Source organism: Neolamprologus multifasciatus, chromosome 6 (assembly GCF_963576455.1).
Source record: "Neolamprologus multifasciatus chromosome 6, fNeoMul1.2, whole genome shotgun sequence".
NCBI classification, from domain to species: Eukaryota; Metazoa; Chordata; class Actinopteri; order Cichliformes; family Cichlidae; genus Neolamprologus; species Neolamprologus multifasciatus.
In genome coordinates, this window is record NC_140444.1 from 35,112,517 (window position 1) to 35,133,133 (window position 20,617).

General features: G+C 40.9%; 1 protein-coding gene, 2 long non-coding RNA genes and 1 pseudogene across 4 annotated transcripts; 1 reads left to right on the forward strand and 3 right to left on the reverse strand.

The window, feature by feature from the left end:
* Nucleotides 1–202: 202 nt before the first annotated feature.
* On the forward strand, nt 203–3,264 carry LOC146517503 (uncharacterized). 2 transcript variants are annotated; one of them, XM_085164363.1, is made up of 5 exons: nt 203–272; nt 1,040–2,147; nt 2,238–2,264; nt 2,356–2,522; nt 2,745–3,264. In XM_085164363.1, exons 1-2 carry the CDS (start codon nt 230–232, stop codon nt 2,017–2,019), a joined length of 1,023 nt encoding a protein of 340 aa, XP_085020489.1. In that variant the 5' UTR covers nt 203–229; the 3' UTR covers nt 2,020–2,147; nt 2,238–2,264; nt 2,356–2,522; nt 2,745–3,264. The 2 variants fall into 2 exon arrangements, with proteins under 2 accessions (XP_085020489.1, XP_085020490.1); XM_085164364.1 differs by having other exon boundaries at nt 2,750–3,264.
* Nucleotides 3,265–6,721: 3,457 nt separating this feature from the next.
* LOC146517504 (uncharacterized) lies at nt 6,722–13,920 on the reverse strand. The gene is made up of 5 exons (XR_014874781.1): nt 13,794–13,920; nt 13,484–13,629; nt 13,247–13,392; nt 12,789–12,817; nt 6,722–10,937 (listed from the first exon to the last, which is right to left on the reverse strand). It is a non-coding gene; the product is annotated as an uncharacterized LOC146517504 (long non-coding RNA).
* A 13-nt stretch (nt 13,921–13,933) lies between these two features.
* On the reverse strand, nt 13,934–16,904 carry LOC146517505 (uncharacterized). Its single transcript, XR_014874779.1, has 3 exons — nt 16,811–16,904; nt 14,562–14,697; nt 13,934–14,194 (listed from the first exon to the last, which is right to left on the reverse strand). It is a non-coding gene; the product is annotated as an uncharacterized LOC146517505 (long non-coding RNA).
* A 1,931-nt stretch (nt 16,905–18,835) lies between these two features.
* On the reverse strand, nt 18,836–20,541 carry LOC146517506 (uncharacterized; annotated as a pseudogene).
* Between the last annotated feature and the right edge of the window lie 76 nt (nt 20,542–20,617).

Here is a 20,617-nt window from a genome sequence, read left to right on the forward strand (position 1 = left end):
TGATGGCAACCGTAACCATGGCCTGCGGAGGGTATATAAATGCTGCACAATGTTCCATTCGTCCCTTTACACTTGCTATTGGACTTGTTTTGACCTGCTCCAACCTCAGCCTGTGGAAAGTTAAGTTTTCAGAAAATATTTTACTGAAAGCGGATTTTACTTGCTAGCGACAACAAGTACTTCATCCTTGGATTGTTTGTACTTGTTTTTCATACATCAAAGCCTGAAGATGGCTCGCCGTGGACTCGACAGTCCCCTGGACTTCGCTGCAGGTACTTTTAACATTTCTTCAGTTATTTTAAGAGCCACTAAATGACTGTAATAATTTAATAAGTTCCAGTGTGAATATCAAGTTTTAATGTTATCAAAATATGCTTATTCCAAGATTTTTCCCTGTAAACTGTTTGTGTGCTTTAAATTTTCCGGGAGAGGTGTAGAAATTATTAACGACTGGTGTATGAATTTGAAACAAAAGGTGTTACTTTGATTTGAAGGCTTCAAATTTGACACTTTTTTAATGATTTGGTTAAAAATAGCTTAATGGGCTACAATTTGTAAAATGCCCCAAAACCAGTCTCTGTGGTAACAGCATCTTCAGCATGTCATGACGTCAGAACACACAGGTGTAAACACACCAGATCCCGGTCCCCTCCTAACATCCTGTTCTTCTCGGATCAAAGGCTTTATTGAAATAAACTATAACTTTTTCCCTGCTACAAAACATGATAATAAAAAATAACAAAAATAAAATAATATAATAAAGAATATGAAAACAGTAATCATAGTACAGTAGTAATAATTGTATCCTTATGTTATGCTAATACTATATCTTATTATATAGCAGTTAATGATGTGAACTTAGTTGACTTAGCTGTTTTTTGCTTGCATGAACAAGTAGAAGTGTCATTCAGTCTGACATAAATGTATCCTAAAATGCTTTTCTCTCATCATCTGATCAAACTAACAGATGTAGCTCTGTTCCTTTAGCACTTGATGTTTATTACATTCTTAATGTTATTTTGAACTTATTTCCTCACAGGTCGTCTCGACTACGTGGTTGAGCGTCCCGCAGAAGAAGGCCTTCCTGAGGTCATCAGGATCCTGGATGACTCTGACACCCAGCATGTCAGTGAAGGTGAGTATGGTGAGTATATCCTTCTCTCATCCTCCCCCTCTTCTCATGAAGCACAGGATCCTGATGACAGTGAAGAGGAAGGTGAGTACCCTCCCTACCTACCTGAGGACGTCGATGAGGTGAGTGAAGACACTGACAATTCCTCTGACTGGAACAACTCAGAAGAGTGGGCCGATTGGCCTAGTGACGACTCGGGGTATGACACCATGGATGAGAGAGATGATTCCCCTCTCATCCAGGAGCTCCCTCCAGAGCCGTTTTGGCACGATTGGCGACATCCTATTGCTCCAGGTGCTGCCCCGTTCGCCATGCCGCCTTTCGGCCAGGCCAACGCCCCACTCTTCCCAGTTGGTGATCTGTCAGCTTCTCCTCCTTCCTCTGCTCCTCCCTCAGCTCCTTCCTCTCCTGCTCCCTCAGCTCCTTCCTCTGCTCCTCCCTCAGCTCCTTCCCCTCCTGCTCCCTCAGCTCCTTCCTCTGCTCCTCCCTCAGCTCCTTCCTCTCCTGCTCCCTCAGCTCCTTCCTCTGCTCCTCCCTCAGCTCCTTCCTCTCCTGCTCCCTCAGCTCCTTCCTCTGCTCCTCCCTCAGCTCCTTCCCCTCCTGCTCCCTCAGCTCCTTCCTCTCCTGCTCCCTCAGCTCCTTCCTCTGCTCCTTCCTCTGCTGCTCCTTCTTCCGCTACTCTCTCAGCTTCTCCTTCAACCTCAGCTCTCACCTCCTCAGCAAAGAGAAGCAGAGAAGACATCTGCACTGAAGAGGTAAGTGCAAAGAGGTGCAAGGTAAGTGATGACACGTTCTGTTGCCCTTCGACATCCTCAGGTTCTTTTGGAGTCAGACGCTTCTGGGAAAGGCCTTTTAACCTTTCACTTGATGACAGTGACTCTGACTAGGTAATGTTAGAACTTGTTTTTAAACTTTAAATGTTTAGGTTTGCTTTGCGTCTTGCAGTGTTTGTAAGACACTATTTAAATGACTAACATATTTTTTCTCAAGCTCTAGCTCACCATGCAGGACAAAGGTAAGTCCGTACTTAATGTCAACACAAATAAGTAGAAAATGTTTAAAAATGAAGTCGTGAACTGACTGTAGTCTCTTGTTTTTACATAAGGTATAGCCTGTGGCTAAGGGATCAGAGGTAAGGTAAAAACACATTACAGAAGAAAAGTAAATTGAACAACTCGGTGATCTGTGAATTCATGCTTTTCTCTTTGTCTTTTTGTCTTCAGGTGCTTTACACTTGTCCTCTCCCAGCATTCAGCACTTCAGACACTCAACGTCCAAGACGGAGCTAACACAGAGAGATACTCCACCCAGAAGACAGCCTTACCCCAACCCGATGAGAAGGATGGATGACCAAATGACAAACTGGAGAGTGGTGCTGTGTTCCAGCTATGTAAGTTATCACCTCACATTGGCTACAAACTGTCTTGAAGACTAAATCCTTCCAATAGCTGGTGTAAATCATCGTCCTACAGTACTGTAGGTTTAAGTTTATTTATAGTTATTGTGTATATGTTGAGTTTAAAATTGCATTTTAACAACATGCTGCAGCTGCCAACAATGGAAATGCTGTATTGTGTTAAAATGACGTCTTTCTCGTGTTATTGCTTTGCAGGGCAGCTGAGAGTGGACAGAGCTGCACAGAGGACCAAAGATCCACTCTCAGCACTTCATACCTGACTGGCCACAGCACCACCCCTCTTCACCCAGGGTGAGGAGGGCCCTGACCCCGCCTGCACAGAGGGAGTTGTGAACATGCACTTCTGTGTCGGTGGGTTTAGGAGCCTCCTCACACTCACACGGATGAAGACTGTCACTGGAAGATGTCTCCATTGCATCAGCAGGAAGCATTTGTATAATATTACAGTTTGTGATGTTTTATACATGTTTTTATTGCTTCACTTCAAACTAGGAGATATAAAATAAACCAGTTTTCATAATATTTTCTGTGTATTTAGTTGTTTTCTTAATAAGTTATTTGGAACATCATTGCAACCTGTCAGCTTTTTATTGAGGATTTAGAAAGTTGCTGGTGGCCCGAGTGTGTACAGTGGGGTGTTGTTTTTGTCACATGGTGAAAGTGACCTCATGGGGAGCAAAAAGAACAACTGAACAATTTGGGGATTCACAGACTTTGGTAATCATTAAAAGATGAAGAAAAATAGTTTTGTGTGATCAGTTTTAAGTACTGTAGAAAGTGAGCAGCAATTTAATCAAATCCTGGGATGAAATGGGACAAAAGGGTAATGTGACAGCCACATTAGTTCCCTTCCCTCGTTTAACAATGTGTAAGCTGCTTTAACCTGCAATTTACTGCATGTTATTAGGCTGCATGGTACAACCACAGTCTGCTAACCACCCGTGGTGAGCGAAGGTTTTGAGGCATTGTTCCAACTACTGATGAAGCTTCATCAATGCTTGTTAAGTTTCCCAACCACATTTCATCCCGATGGTCCAAGGCTTACATCTTTATGCTCACAAACGTGCTTCTGTAATTAATCAGTAACCAATTTATTACTTTAAGTTACAGTGTGAGGGGCATTGATGAACATAAATTAGATTTAACTGGATTATGTGTTTAGGTCAAGAGACACAGACCTTCATCTTTAAGAGGCTCTTCTTAAATGTGTAATCACGATGTTTGTGTTTGTCTGCAGCATCACTGCAGCAGAGAGGGTATAACACAAGGCCACAGTCATGTGGTATTCTGTCCTGCTATTAAGTGAATAAAATACTGAAAATTCAATCTAGACACTAAATACAGTCACCGGCCACTTCATTAGTTACACCTGCCTTAATTCTTTGTGGCACAGATTCAACAAAGACCTGGAAACATTCCTCACAGATTTAGTTTCATATTGACATGATAGCATCACACAGTTGCTTCAGATTTGTCGGCTGTGCATCCATGTTGCAAATCTCCTGATCCACCACATGCCAAAGATAATCTGCTGGATTGACATCCGTTATAAGATGAGTATACTGTGGTCATAAAACGATGGACATGGTCAGCAGCACAGCTCAGGGAGGTTGTACCTCTGGAGAGGCCTCTTCCTACACCTGAAGTTTTTACCAGTGAAAAGAACAGGTTTCCTCACACAGTGTTTCCTAGTGTTTCATCAACAAAGGAGAATTTATTCCTCAGACTGTGCAAAATTGCATTCATGGTTATCCTGCTGCGAGGGCGAGCTCTGAGATGGGCCCAAGCCATGCTTGCTCCTCAGCAGCCTTTATTTAACCTGATATGTGGAAGACTGCTCGACTCTGGAGAAGGAGTTATGCTTTCTGTTTTTTAAAATGAGCAGTAATGATACTTGTAATAAATGTAGTCTTTATGCAGCTCTGGAGGCCTGGATCACTGAACTGAACTCTCGGCATCCCACCCTTGAAAAACTCGTAGCTGGTCAGGCCTCTGTAGCTGGAGCAGTGGAAGGTGGCGTAGACCCTGCTAACTGTCTCCCAGCAGGTTATCCTGAGCAGACGTGAAAACATGATGGCTGGGTGACGGTGAGGAGGAATCATAGACTTAAACAGAAGCCCTGGTACACCACAACCCTGTTCCTGTGTCGAACTGTTTTTCCCCACTCGGTGACACACCCGCCGGGGAACAAACTCTGCTAATTAGTGATTCTGTTCTGAGACATGTGAAGACACCAGCAACCATAGTCAGTTGTCTTCCAGGGGCCAGAGCAGGCGGCACTGAGGGAAATTTAAAAACTGCTGGCTGAGGGTAAACCTGAATTCAGTAAAAGTATAATTCACATCAGCAATAATGACACCCGGTTACGTCAATCAGAGGTCATTAAAATCAATATTGAATCAGTGTGTAACTTTGCAAACACAATGTCAGACTGTAGTCCCCTCCCCAATCACACCAGGAGTGTCATGTTCTCCTTAAATTGCTGGCTGTCTGAGTGGTGTCCAAAAAACGATGTGGGCTTTATAGATAATTGGGAAACTTTCTGGAGGAACTCTGGTCTGGTTCGGAGACATGGCATCCATCCCACTTCGGTTGAAGCAGCTGTTATTTCTAGAAATCTGGCAAATTTATGAAATCCCCTGAAACATGACTATCCAGTGTTGGGACCAGGAAGCCGAGTTGCAGTCTCACACACCTCTGCAGCTTCTCTCCTCCTGTTATCCCCCTAAAACCGAATCTCCATAGAGACTGTGTCAGCTCCCAAACAGACAAAAAACAAACTAAAAACCAGCAAAAAAATGACTTAAATGTAAAAAGTAAAAGAAAGAAAGAACAATACAGTATCCTCAACAGCACCAAAGAGTTATTACATGACTTAATAATTGATCAACAAATCGATTTACTCTGCCTTACTGAAACCTGGTTACAGCAGGATGATTATGTAAGTTTAAATGAATTAACACCCTGAGTCATACTAACTATCAGAGCCTTTGAAGCACAGGCCGAGGAGGCGGTGTGGCAGCAATCTTCCAAACCAGCTTATTAATTAAACAAAGACCAACACAGAGTTTAATTTATTTGAAAACCTGATGTTTAGCCTTGTCCATCCCAGCTGGAAACTTAGATAATTGTCCTCTTCACACAGATTCTTACTCTGGATGGCGTTACCTTGGCCTCCAGTAACACTGTGAAGAAACTCTGAGTCATTTTTGACCAGGATATGTCCTTTAATGCACATATTAAACAAATATGGAGCACTGCTTTTTTCCATTTGCACAATATCAATAAAATTAGAAATAGCCTGTCTCAGAGTGATGCTGAAGAACTAGTTCATGCATATGTTACTTCTAGGCTGGACTACTGTAATTCATTATTATCAGGATGTCCTAAAAACACCTTGAAAAGACTTCAGTTAATCCAAAATGTTGCAGCAAGAGTACTGACAGGGACTAGAAAGAGAGAGGTGATGGCGATGGCGTTCATTTCACTCTCCTTGAAGCTCGGTGTGAAATTCTGCAGTAGACTGGAGCGAGGCAAAGAGTATGTAAAGGGACAATAAGAGGAAATGAAGGGAGAGAAAAAACATGGCAGAGAAACACAAAGAAAGAAGAAGAAAAATAAAAAATGGTGGAAAAAAGGATCAGAGCCTAAATTCTGAAGCTGCAGCTTTGCATACCTGCAGCTCCAAGATCTCACTGACATGTAATCATAGACTGTATATAAACATAGGCCAGTGTGATGTCATTGATTTGTAGACTTTAATTTTGAACAAAGGGCAACCTCTGGGTACACTTCATCATACTATTTATTCATCTCTGGCTCTCACAGCAGGTCTTTTGTTCTGTCGTCCTTCTCTCAACTGCTCCCAGCAGATGGCCCCGCCCCTCCCTGAGCCTGGTTCTGCTGGAGGTTTCTTTCTGTTAAAAGGGAGTTTTTCCTTCCCACTGTCGCCAAAGTGTTGCTCATAAGGGGTCATATGACTGTTGGGTTTTTCTCTGTATGTATTTGTAGAATGCACTCCACACACACACGGCTCGATACAGCGAGATGTCACGTTTATTTGTGACTTTTTTTGTGACAGTTCACAGTCTGGTCAGCGCCCGTCTCAGCGTTTTCCTCTCGTCTCACTAAAACAGGGGAAAGAAGACTGTCATCAGACCAAACGCCACCAGCTGCTCTCACCTGCCTCCCCAGCACCGCCCCGTTGAGCTCACTGCACCACTCCTCCCCTGCAGCTGAGCCACGGACCACACCTCCACCACAGTATTGTTGTAGGGTCTACTTTACAATATAAAGCACCTTGAGGTGATTGTTGTTGTGATTTGGTGCTGTATAAATAAAACTGAATTGAATTGTGTCAAGTCCATGTTTCTGTTCCCACGTTCAGTTATTTCCTGTTTTATTCTGGTAGCCTGTGTCTCCTGTGTCTAGTGTTTAATTACACCTCAGCATTTTTTGTTATCAGATTTAGTTCAGCTGTGTGTTTTTCCTCAGCTGTCTCCACTCTGCCTACATGTATTTAACCCCTCATTGCTGTTTTGTCCCTGTTCTCCTGGAGTCCTGCTTCAGTCTGTTTTGTTTCTGTCCTGCTCTGATGTTGTTTTGTTTACTGATGGCCAAATAAAGCTTTCTGAAGCTTGTACTGAAAAGGTTTCATTACTTGAAACTTTTCACCACAGTTGTCTTTGGTGACATCTGGTGGCCTGAAATATGAAGAGCAGGTTGAATCCCAACTTCAAATAAACGGCTTCATTATGATCGCTCACTCTACAGAGCCCTGTTGCCAGTTTCTGTTTAATATCCTGTGACGGTGCTGTGTGATATCGTTCTACCACTGTGGTGCTTTGAACATGTCTATTTGATCAATAAGTAGCTTTGATGAATAAACATTCCTTGTTTAAACATGTGTCATGGTGTGGTCTCTCTTTGCTTGTGACTTCTTGACATTTGTAAACATTTGGTGAACTTTATGAGTTTATTTCTGCCTTCTGTAGAGACTCCTTGTTGTACCTCTCTCCTCTACATACTGAGGATGATTTCAACCAAATCTTTGTCATTTGGATTCATCCACAAAACCTGTTGCAACAGATTTTCAATCCACTTCTCATGTAATTTGGCATAGATAAGCCCTTTTTAACTTGATTAGTTTTCCTCAAGTTCTTTTAATGACACGTGACATACCAGGCTGTGATATGCTACATTTTCAAATAACAGCTCTTTGTAAATCACCTTGTTGGTTCCAAAGTTCATCCTTTGAGTTAGGGGCATTTTTATTGATTGAATGATAAAGATCATATTCATATGTGAGTGTCTTGATGACACAAATACTTTAAGAAAGGTCAGGTACAAGGACTGAGTGGAAATGAGTGAAAAAGCAGCCAAGTCCAGTAAAAAGCCTGGAGAACTATTTGTATGTGATGTCATGGCTGAAGGCCAAACCAGATAAACAGATTCAATTACAAATACAAACAGAGGCATTGGTAAATGTGATTACAAAACTTTATTTACAAACAGAAATAACACAACTAAAAAACTATATAAACAAATAAAAAACTATATACATAGAGCCGCACCAGGAATCACTGTCCCGGGAGTCACTGTAACGAGAGGAGACAGGGTTCAGATTCAGCTTACTCGCTTGAGACTTAAGAACACATCACTGTACAAAAGGTTACAAGGGCTCAGACTGAAGGGTGGACATGGTATAATTTATTTTCCATTCTGTTTGTTTTCTGTATCCAAGCTTGAGCAGTAGGTGCATGTTTGTCATTGTTTTCCTCTATTCTGTTTCCTTCTCTTCCCCAGACATCTCCTCTCCCAGTGGGTCTGAGCAGGAGGTCTTGTCAACTGTGAAGCTTTGTCTGCCCTTTTCTAATCTTCTTTCTTCTACACAAGTCTCTGCACTTTTCACTATTTCCCCTTCAGCTGCTATTAGATGATATTAGTGAGACTAATATGATGTGAGAATATAATTAAACTGTTGAGAGGGAAAGTGTGATTTTTAGCTGACACAATGTTAGCTTATCACCAGCTGTTGTTTGGCAGTAGGCTACATGTCTAATCTGCTGACAGTATTTATGATTCTACTGAGAATAAATAAGAATGCTATTACAAATGTTCTTGTTAGAGTCCTGACTACAGTTTGGGAGAAGTGGCTTGAGCTGAAGAGGAAGAGAATAAAGTGAAAATGGAGCCGTGGTGGAGGAAGAGAAAGACATACTGAAAAAAAGATGATGAACATACACATGTACAAATGTTAAATGGTCATACAGTTTGAACCAGTGGCCTACATTACATACCATTTGATATTTTCTTAACGTGGTATACACCAGTGCCGATTTATATGACCAAGAATGTATCAGGTTTTAATTAATCACAGGTCCTGTAATGAATCCCCGTTGCTGTGTGCATCTGTTTTCTGAGTGTGTGTAAGCGACTTTGGACACATGCATACATACATAGATGCATACATACATGCTGTATATGCAGCTATGCAGAGGCGCAGAGCTCTGGCTTCAGCCAGGGACTGAATGAGTCATATCTGGTCACAGATAGCGGAGGTGGCTGACATTCAGAAATCCTACCAGTGGCTGGACAAAGCTGAACTGAAGACAGCACAGAGCCACTAATCATGGCAGCACAGGAACAAGATCCACAGAGGCCACCACACCAGGCAAGACCCCACGTTTTGTAAAGAGGAATGGTCCAAAATACCTTCAACCACAATCCAGACTCTCATTGGAACCTACAGGAAGCGTTTAGAGGCTGTAATTTCTGCAAAAGGCGGATCTACTAAATATGGATTTCATTTCTTTTTATGTGGTGCCCAAATTTATGCACCTGCCTGATTTTGTTTAAACAATTATTGCACACTTTCTGTAAATCCAATAAACTTCACACACTGACGTGGGATGATTCTATATTTTCTGCCTCCCACAGATTTACCTTTCTGTCTCTTCATCCTGATTGGATGCTGCTGCTCTCCTTCATACACGCCCATGTAACCATCACTGTGACACTCGCCCTGCTCTTTGTTCCCAAGGTATTCCACATTTTTATGTCATAGTGCCAAAGTAGACTAATTATACAGTAAGAATTAGTACTGTCAGCGTCAATGCATTAGCGCGATAACTCGCTAGCGGAGATTTGCTGCGTTAATGCGGTTATGGCGTTAACGTCATTTTAACAAGATTAACGCTGACAGCTCTGGTAAGAATAGAAAAAAGTCACGAAAAATGGATTAGCGCTTTTCTACTCTGAGCAGCAAAATTCTTTTTACTACAAGCCTCATTCAATACCCAATCACACACATTAATATATTGTCTAACAGTCACATACACACTCACATGGATGCATCAGGAACAACCCTGTGTTCAGTATCTTGCCCATGGATATTTCAACATGCAGAGTTGAGTAGCTGGGAATCAAACCTCTTACCTGGGTAGCTGTGGCTCAGGGGGTAGAGCAGATCAGCTGCTGATTGGAAGGTTGGTGGTTCGATCCTTGGCTTCCCCAGTCTGCATGTCAAATATTCTTGGGCAAGATACTAACACCAAGATGCGTTCATCTGTGTGTGAATGTTTATTAGTTTGTGCTTGGGTGAATGAGGCATGTTGTATACAGCGCTTTGAGAACTCCAGGAGAGTAGAAAAGTGAATCAGTCCATTTAAATACATCAGAAAAAGCATAGAATCACCTCTTCTAAGTCTGCAATAATAAAGGTCACGTTTGTGTAGTTCTGCAAGTTTTTCAGGCCCCACAGTTTGGATGTGGTAACCAGCAACGCCTCCAGTGTGGACATCAACTCTTTCAACAACCCCTCAGATCCTTTTGTCACTAACATCAAAAAGATGCTGAAATTTGACCTTTTCAGCACCATCGTCCTCACTATCGGTAAAGTATTCATACATAAAGCTACTTTCGGCTGCTCCCGTTATTCCACAAGTGTTGACCTTAGCTTATAGCTCTGCATGTTTGATTAGGCAGATTCTTTCCTGGTGCAGGCTAAAAGATTTGCGTCTCCTCCTGGGATCAAACTGGGCACCACTACAACATGTCTTTCAGTGCAGCTGCTGTCCATCTTCTTCCATTAATAAATGTCTTCGTGTCTTTCCCTTCATGATTCCCATATTGGAAAAAATTGAGTTTTCCCTTTTCCCTACATCGGTGACAGACTTCTTTTACGCTGCACAATAGAAGATCAAGATTGATCGAGAGACCAGCAAGCAAAAGGTACAGCTTTGAGTTTGTGTTTGTACCAATAACCTGACTTCAGTCACTTTGTATCTTTTACATGTCAAGATACAGGTATGGAAAAAAAAAGTACACCTTTAATGGTTCAACTAGACTCACCCAGCAGGAGAGGGGGGGCTTTATTTTGTTGGAGATCTTTGAGGGAGACAGGAGCACAAATACAGTTTGTTAGCAAGACAATTAAGCAAAACCTTTGATGGTCAAATAAGCCTTTGAATTTTAAATGCTGAAGAGTGAGAGTCTGTCTGCAACAGTGTTGGGCAAGTTACTTTGAAAAAGTAATTAATTATAGTTACTAGTTACTGTTAGGAAATAAAATATATAATCTGAATGCTGATTAGTGTGTTTTATGAGAGGCCCAGACTTCAGTGTAAAACTAGGTTGCAGGCTGACAGGAAACTGCTTTTGCAGCTAGAAAGTGAAACCAACTAGGCTGTTTGATCGAAACTTAAAGTGTGACGTAGAGAGCAAGTATATAAACAACCAGGCTTCCTTTTGTGCTTCAGACCTGGGGTTGTGTGTTTTGTCTTAAGGTCTCCATATCCGGATATGTAAAATAAAGATCATTTTTAAAGTAAAAGACCACTTCTGAGCTGTGTCTTTTTGGCCGTAGGGAATACAAAAGAACTGGAATTTAACACTTGGTGCACTTTTCTTCAAAAAAGTAACTGAGTTAGTAACTGAGTTACAATATTCTAAAAGTAAATAATTATTTGAAAAGTAACTATTGCGTTACTTTTAAAAAAACGTTTAACCCTCTGGAGTCCAGGGTATAATTGGCCATTTTTAACTACTTTTGATTTTCACTCCACATTTCACCTTTAAAAACGATTTACTTTGCCTTGTTTGGTATCATCGTTTTCAGCACAGCCTCACGTGTCTGAATTTACAGTTATGTTTTCATTTTGACGACAAATTTTGACAAATTATTTGTGACACTCCAAAAAAATAATTTCTGTCCTCTATAAAGGAGAACATCACAGCCTGATACCTGCAGGTCTGACAGCAGCAGGTGTATCGCTCCTGTTTCTACCTGGAGACAGCAGTCGCCTCATTGTTCTGACACACAACACAAAACGATCCACAACACTACACACTAACTACACAAGACAACACATTAACTACACACTCCAAACACGCTAAACGTCACAAATCTCTCACATCTCAAAACTCTGCCTGCAGCGAGTAAGGCAAGTTCAATTCACTTTAATTGTATTTATACTGCACCAAATCACAACAACAGTTGGTGCTTTAAACTGTAAGTTAAAGACTCTACAATGATACAGAGAAATCAGAAAAAGCTCCAACAATTAGATGTCCCCCTATGAGCAAGCGCTTTCACAACATAACAAGTCTTGTTAAATCTGTTCTAACAAATCTTGAGGAGTCAAAATATAGCAGTGGTGGACAAGCAGAGGAAGAAGTGACATATATAGCTATACCAAGTGATAGCAACTTCACTCGAGAAGCTCAAGAAGGGTGAAGATTCAAGATTCTTAATCTGTCACATGCATAGCCATACGAGTCCCGTATTTTCCGCACTATAAGGCGCACTTCAAATCCTTTAATTTCCTCAAAAATCGTCAGCGTCCCTTATAATCCGGTGCATCTTATGTATGAATTCTGGTTGTGCTTACTGACTTCGAACAGATTTTATGTTGTACATGGCACTCAAAAAAATCTGTCGAAAAATGTTAGTTCAGCTTTGGTAAGCTACAAAGCCACACCGCTTGATGGATTGTCGGCGCATTACTGTTACCATTGTCAGGAGCTTCGTGAAGTGAAGTTAGCTCGCTAGTTTCCACCTAAACATGATGCACCACGCTCTGACTGAGAGATTTCTGAAAAAATTACTGTCACTTCCAACATAAATGAAGACAGAAAACTAAACAGCAGTGACTTTTGTATAACTGCATTAGAACAGCAATGCAATGCAAAACACTATTAAACTGAAAATCTGGGTGCTACTACTGCATAGGTACTTACTTTGGAGTGGTTTTCTTGTCTTGGTTTTCCTAAACAAACAAACAAAACAGCAGGTTAAGAAATAAATACTCCAATTCTGACACTTTGGAAGGTTTTCTGTCTCACCATGAATTAAAAAAACAAATGAATCCATGAATCTTAAAAGCACTGGACAAGTTTTCTTTTGTAATGTTTGCATCTTTTAACTGTTGCATTACAATATGGTTAGGCAAGTAAAATAAATAGCATTGTTTAACCCGGTCACAATACTGTCAATAGTATAGACATTTAATTTAGGAAATTCGTTTGCTAATACTACAGGTCAGCAACATCTGTTTCAAATGAAACAATCTCAAACACACACAAACAATACTTTCTGGGAGTAGCCCCTGGGCTAATTGCTCCTAATAAAATACATTAAAAAAACAAAAACATAAGTACTTCCAACAAACATTGCTGCCCAGGTCAATGAAACTTACGGTGTAATAACTTCATGACTCAAACCACACATATCCGGACCTCCTACCGAAGCTGACACCGATCCGCCTCCCCAGGTGGTGGCTGCTCCTCCCAGGCCTTTTTATACTCACTTACTTACTGGCACTACTCCCTGCACCAGCTGGTCCTGAAAAAATACATTAGAAGAAAAAACATAGGTACTTCCAACAAACATTGCTGCCCAGAACAACGAAACTGATGGTGGAATAACTTCATACCTCATCCCACACATACCCGGATCTTCCACTGGGGCTCCCTCCTATCCGCTTCCCCTGGTGCAGGATGTTGTTCCCAAAATTATTTGTGAGCAAACATGTAACTATCACCTCGATGTGAATATGATGGGTGTGATTCTTCCAGACTGCTGCAGTATTAAGGAAATACAAACAGAACCTTACAGAACTGTTATACAGCATGAGGATAATCAATAGATATTACTGTCCTGTATTTGGCATAATTACTGTCTAACTGACACTAGCACAAGTTACAGCCAAGTACAGTAAGTAAATGAAGCTGTATATATCTCACCTATGGTGGATGTGTGGCTGGGCTGAGGGATGGGGCCGGCTCTTTTCTGCTGAGCAGGGAGACGCTGTGCAGTGGCACTCTTTTTAATTTTTGATCCACTGTGTTTTGGAACTTACTTCACTACTTGGGGGGGGGGGGGGGGGGGGGGGGGGCAAGACAGCACAACTGATCAGATGAGAAGTCCGCTCACCTGATCAGTTGTGCTGTCGAAGTGGACTTTGCCCCCCACACCCACACTGGTTGGGTGTGGGGGTGGCAGTCCTTTTCATTTTTGATCCACTGAGTTTTGTAACTTACTGGCCACTGTTAATGGAAAGAAAAATCTTTATATAGCTATTCTGGTTTGTTGCCAGTTTACAGGACGGTCCTTTGGGCCTTTGATGACCTTGAGTCTGCTTTCCCTACAAAAACAGAAAAACAGAAGAAAAAAATATATTAAATCTTCAACAGTTATTAACAGTAGAAAATGTGAAGGCTAATTTCAATAAACTACTGAATTGAAATAAGTTCATTAATATAATATAGCTACAATATAGCACCAAATAACAACAACAGCCCCTCAAGGCACTTTATATTGTAAAGTAAAGACCCTACAACAGGCTAAACCCATAGAGAAAAAAACACAACAATCAGATGACCCGTTTATGAACAAGCACTTGATGACAGTGGGAAGGAAAAAATGCCAGAAGAGGAGAAAAACAGGACAGAAGACACACTATGAAAGAGAACTCTATTAAATTTACCAATATTAGAGACTACATTACCCACCATGCCTTTCATGTGTCATTCAAAGACACCCTGTCACTCACACTTTGATGGTTCAGGTCTGACTCAGGTGACTCCTGCTCAGGTGATGTGGCTCAATGAAGTTGAGCCAGTCTTTCTTCCAGACAGCTCGCTGTACCTGCAAACACAAATCACTAACCATCAGCAAACCCAACACTTCACTCTCAGCTACTTTAAAAGAGACATAGTTTGCTTATTTCCAACTCCATGTTGTGATTCTTGGCTACTTTGAAGAGAGTAGCAAAGTCTGTGTTAATACATGTAGAAATATTAAACTTTCCCTGCTAAAATTAGCAAATTTCCAGCTCAATATTTTTGCCACAGTTCAAAATAATCCTTTTTTATTTGAGAGTAGGGCTGCCACAAATGATTATTTTGATAGTCGACTAGTCACCGATTATTTTTGCGATTAGTCGACTAATCAGATTATGAATCCATTGGACGTAAAACGTACAATTTATTGCGCCAGCAGCATCTGCTCTTATATAACTATCATTAGCTTACAGCTTTAAGTGTTTAAGGTATGTGCTAACTAAAAATAAAGGCAAGATGATAGTTTATTAAATTTTAATGAAATTTGCAGATTGTTTCGGTATAGTTGAGTAAACTTAGCCGTCTGCTCCTTGCTATCTAAAATATAACATGACACCGGAGTATATTCTCGAGCATCTCACACTTCTGATCAGTTGTCTGCCTGACGTTTATTCAGCTGTGTAAAAACTATAATTTAATCTCAGCCAAACCGATTTACTCAGGAACAAATAAAATACTAAAAAAAGCCAAACAATAACATTTTAAAGTTATCTAAGTGACTCATATATGTTTAACCTGAGTAGCGAAAGACGGCGGTGGGTTTGAAAATGATTTGCCGGGAGTCCGGTGTTCTCACGGCTCTAGTGAGCTTTGCCCCTGGCTAGCTATCGAGCTAGGGGGTAACAGACGTCGGAGCGCTTTTGAAAATATGTGGTGTCTTGATAAACTGAGCAGATATTTGAAGTTTACACAGCTACATTCTCACCTGAAAATATGTTAAACGTTTATTTTGTGACCCAGAAAGAATAATAAGAGTAATATTAAAAAAACTAAAACTAACTAGCTGCCGCCATTGTTGGAAACTGAGCAGGGCCGTGCTATGAATTCTGGGACACAGTTTCTTCTTCTTCGGGGTTTAACGGCAGCTGGCATCCTTGTACATGCAGTGCTGCCATCTTCTGTTTCAGTCCGTTATTACACTCGTAAATCCTAATACTCATTCCTGCGTCTTTTGTGATCTTACAAAGCTTCACTAGTCGACTAATCGTGGCAGCCCTATTTGAGAGTGAGCCTTGGTTCTGCTTCAAGGTTCATCTACTGTCTGACAGGATGACATTTTAGTTCCTCTTCCTATAAGCGGCTCCAAGACAACATTCTCCTGATTGGCTGCCCCTCAAAGGGCTGAAAAAAACGGCCTTAAAATGAGCATTTAGATCAGTGAGAAGCTTAAGTCTCACATCGATTACTAACACACATGCACACCTCATTATTTAAAACACTGGACCATGTTTAATAGAAGTATTTATTTCGTAATAGTACATATGTATATTAGAAAATAAGGGAAAGCACAATCAGCCCGCCTTTTTGAACTTGAGAGCAGGATTTTTATATCAAAACAATTCAGAAGTTTTTCAGAAGAAAAAAACGATGCAGCTCATTTCTTACTCCTACTTTTAAAATCTCTTAACCATGAAATGATGATTAATATTTATAACCAATTAAATTATTGATTTTTAAATCATCCTTTAAGTTTTGTAGATCATGAGATGAAATACAACTACCTAATCACTCTATATAAGTAACTGAGCTACTTATACAGTAGCTCGCAGTATGGTCGCATAGAATTTAATGCAAACTTTCCCACAGTAAACCACCAAAATATACATTTTACATCCAACAAATATTACGTTTGACCACAAATAGTGCATAAAGGATAAAAGTGCTTGGTTACATCATTGTCAAAGTTTGGTGAAACCACATTCTAACACAAACGGCATTTTTACTGCTTTTAAACACATAAAAAAAAACACTCGTGAATTTTCGTTAGCAAAATGCTAATTTTAGCAAGAGACTAGCATACCTCTTTAGCAAGCACATGGTCTCAACTCACCAAGATGAGCTACCAGCCGAACAAAGCAAGGTGCTTTCGGACAGTGCAAACACTTGTTTATAACACTTTTTTTTGCATTCAAACTCACCAAATCCATCGATAATTCCGCACCACCATCTGCAAACTGTCTCATTTGTTTTCAAAGTGAAAGACCTAGCTAATGCGATGGTGGTCCGATGCCTGGAAGGCGGGACTAATATTGCTTCTAAAATGAAATTATTAACACCAAATGTGATCCTCTCTCTAACTTTAGAGAGAGGATCACATTTTGCTTTTCAAAATAAATATTTTTTTCAAAATAAAACAGTGAAAATGCATTTATACAAATAAAAGGATTTGTACAAATCATTTATACAAATAAAAAGAATAAAAAGAGCCGTTTGACGATAATGTTCAAGTCCTCACTCAAAGAAAACTGAGCAAGGGCCTTGGAAATCTGGACCAGGGTGCCTAGGGTCCTGAGGCTGTAGGGTATATACTATTAATTAAAACTTTCCAATCACCAGCTTCTCACTGTTTCTAGATGCTGACGGATTCCTACAGCAAACTGTACAACACCAAAATCAAGACGTTTTTGATGGATGATGTACTCAGTGTTGAAGGGGGCTATGTGAATGGGAGGGTTACTGCCAAACCACCTGTACAAAGCTCATCCAAGGTCAACCTAAGAAATGACATGGGGCTGCCTCGCCTTGGAGTTGACTTTGGACTTCTGAAATCCAAGAAGTCCAACAAATCTTGATATTAATCTTCCAAATGCAAAATTGAATATGAAACAACCCCAGATGAAGGGACATATATTTTCTCGTCCCTGTCGTTGGTCCAGGGTTGTGAGGACGGGGGGGACAGCGCTCCACGCTGACACTGGCACATATGATGCATCTTCAATCCAGTTTTCAAACCAGGAGGAATCGTGGATGAATCTCGGGAGTCAGAAGATCGCCCAGAGTCAGGGTTCAAAATTCGGGTTTACACGAAGGATATCAGCGCACAGGATTGAGGGCTTGTGTGTTGTGTAGGGCGTAATAAAGCGCCGTTACACAGACGTCACATTCACACCGCCCTTTTCTTCGATGTTGAATAGTGACCACTGTGAAAAGTTCTAATGTACATAAAGTTTGTCTTTTGCTCAATCTAATTGTTTCTTTTTTCATAAAAACACGATTATTGAACAATGAACAAAATGAGATTAAATATTTTATTTGAGCAAGGAGACAGGCACCAACAGAGCCGTGTGAAATCTCATTTTCTCACCATATAATGCAAGATATGCAGCTTTAAAAAGGTTGCCTGTTGTCCTTTGTGCCACTTTTCGAGGTATCTTTATATCCACATCAAGTTTCATGTTTTTTTTATGTTTATCTTTAGTTTCCCCAGTTTAGGTTATTGTTTAGCTTCACCTTTGCCTTTTGTTTTTTAATCTTTTACCATCCTCAATAAATGGCTCGTTTTCTGTTAACATTTACGTTTTTTTTCCATGTTCCTTGGTGTCTGCATTTGGGGTCCACTCCTCAAAATCATACAGTGTGCTGCTGCTACTGTGACAGCTCAGGGCGGGGCGGGCATCTGCCGGCACCAGTTGAGATGACAGAAGGACGACAGAACAAAAGACCTGCTGTGAGAGCCAGAGATGAATAAATAGTATGATGAAGTGTACCCAGAGGTTGCCCTTTGTTCAAAATTAAAGTCTACAAATCAATGACATCACACTGGCCTATGTTTATATACAGTCTATGATTACATGTCAGTGAGATCTTGGAGCTGCAGGTATGCAAAGCTGCAGCTTTAGAATTTAGGCTCTGATCCTTTTTTTCCACCATTTTTTATTTTTCTTCTTTCTTTGTGTTTCTCAGCCATGTTTTTTCTCTCCCTTCATTTCCTCTTATTGTCCCTTTACTTACTCTTTGCCTCGCTCCAGTCTACTGCAGAATTTCACACCGAGCTTCAAGGAGAGTGAAATGAACGCCATCGCCATCACCTCTCTCTTTCTAGTCCCTGTCAGTACTCTTGCTGCAACATTTTGGATTAACTGAAGTCTTTTCAAGGTGTTTTTAGGACATCCTGATAATAATGAATTACAGTAGTCAAGCCTAGAAGTAACATATGCATGAACTAGTTCTTCAGCATCACTCTGAAACAGGCTATTTCTAATTTTATTGATATTGTGCAAATGGAAGAAAGCAGTGCTCCATATTTGTTTAATATAAAATAGAGTTTTAATAAAACTCTGCTTCCTGGTCCCAACACTGGATAGTCATGTTTCAGGGGATTTCATAAATTTGCCAGATTTCTAGAAATAACAGCTGCTTCATCCAAAGTGGGATGGATGCCATGTCTCCTAACCAGACCAGAGTTCCTCCAGAAAGTTTCCCAATTATCTATTACGCCCACATCGTTTCTTGGACACCACTCAGACAGCCAGCAATTTAAGGAGAACATGACACTCCTGGTGTGATTGGGGAGGGGACTACAGTCTGACATTGTGTTTGCAAAGTTACACACTGATTCAATATTGATTTTAGTGACCTCTGATTGACGTAACCGGGTGTCATTATTGCTGATGTGAATGATACTTTTACTGAATTCAGGTTTACCCTCAGCCAGCAGTTTTTAAATTTCCCTCAGTGCCGCCTGCTCTGGCCCCTGGAAGACAACTGACTATGGTTGCTGGTGTCTACACATGTCTCAGAACAGAATCACTAATTAGCAGAGTTTGTTCCCCGGCGGGTGTGTCACCGAGTGGGGAAAAACAGTTAGACACAGGAACAGGGTTGTGGTGTACCAGGGCTTCTGTTTAAGTCTATGATTCCTCCTCACCGTCACCCAGCCATCATGTTTTCACGTCTGCTCAGGATAACCTGCTGGGAGACAGTTAGCAGGGCCTACGCCACCTTCCACTGCTCCAGCTACAGAGGCCTGACCAGCTACGAGTTTTTCAAGGGTGGGATGCCGAGAGTTCAGTTCAGTGATCCAGGCCTCCAGAGCTGCATAAAGACTACATTTATTACAAGTATCATTACTGCTCATTTTAAAAAACAGAAAGCATAACTCCTTCTCCAGAGTCGAGCAGTCTTCCACATATCAGGTTAAATAAAGGCTGCTGAGGAGCAAGCATGGCTTGGGCCCATCTCAGAGCTCGCCCTCGCAGCAGGATAACCATGAATGCAATTTTGCACAGTCTGAGGAATAAATTCTCCTTTGTTGATGAAACACTAGGAAACACTGTGTGAGGAAACCTGTTCTTTTCACTGGTAAAAACTTCAGGTGTAGGAAGAGGCCTCTCCAGAGGTACAACCTCCCTGAGCTGTGCTGCTGACCATGTCCATGGTTTTATGACCACAGTATACTCATCTTATAACGGATGTCAATCCAGCAGATTATCTTTGGCATGTGGTGGATCAGGAGATTTGCAACATGGATGCACAGCCGACAAATCTGAAGCAACTGTGTGATGCTATCATGTCAATATGAAACTAAATCTGTGAGGAATGTTTCCAGGTCTTTGTTGAATCTGTGCCACAAAGAATTAAGGCAGGTGTAACTAATGAAGTGGCCGGTGACTGTATTTAGTGTCTAGATTGAATTTTCAGTATTTTATTCACTTAATAGCAGGACAGAATACCACATGACTGTGGCCTTGTGTTATACCCTCTCTGCTGCAGTGATGCTGCAGACAAACACAAACATCGTGATTACACATTTAAGAAGAGCCTCTTAAAGATGAAGGTCTGTGTCTCTTGACCTAAACACATAATCCAGTTAAATCTAATTTATGTTCATCAATGCCCCTCACACTGTAACTTAAAGTAATAAATTGGTTACTGATTAATTACAGAGGCACGTTTGTGAGCATAAAGATGTAAGCCTTGGACCATCGGGATGAAATGTGGTTGGG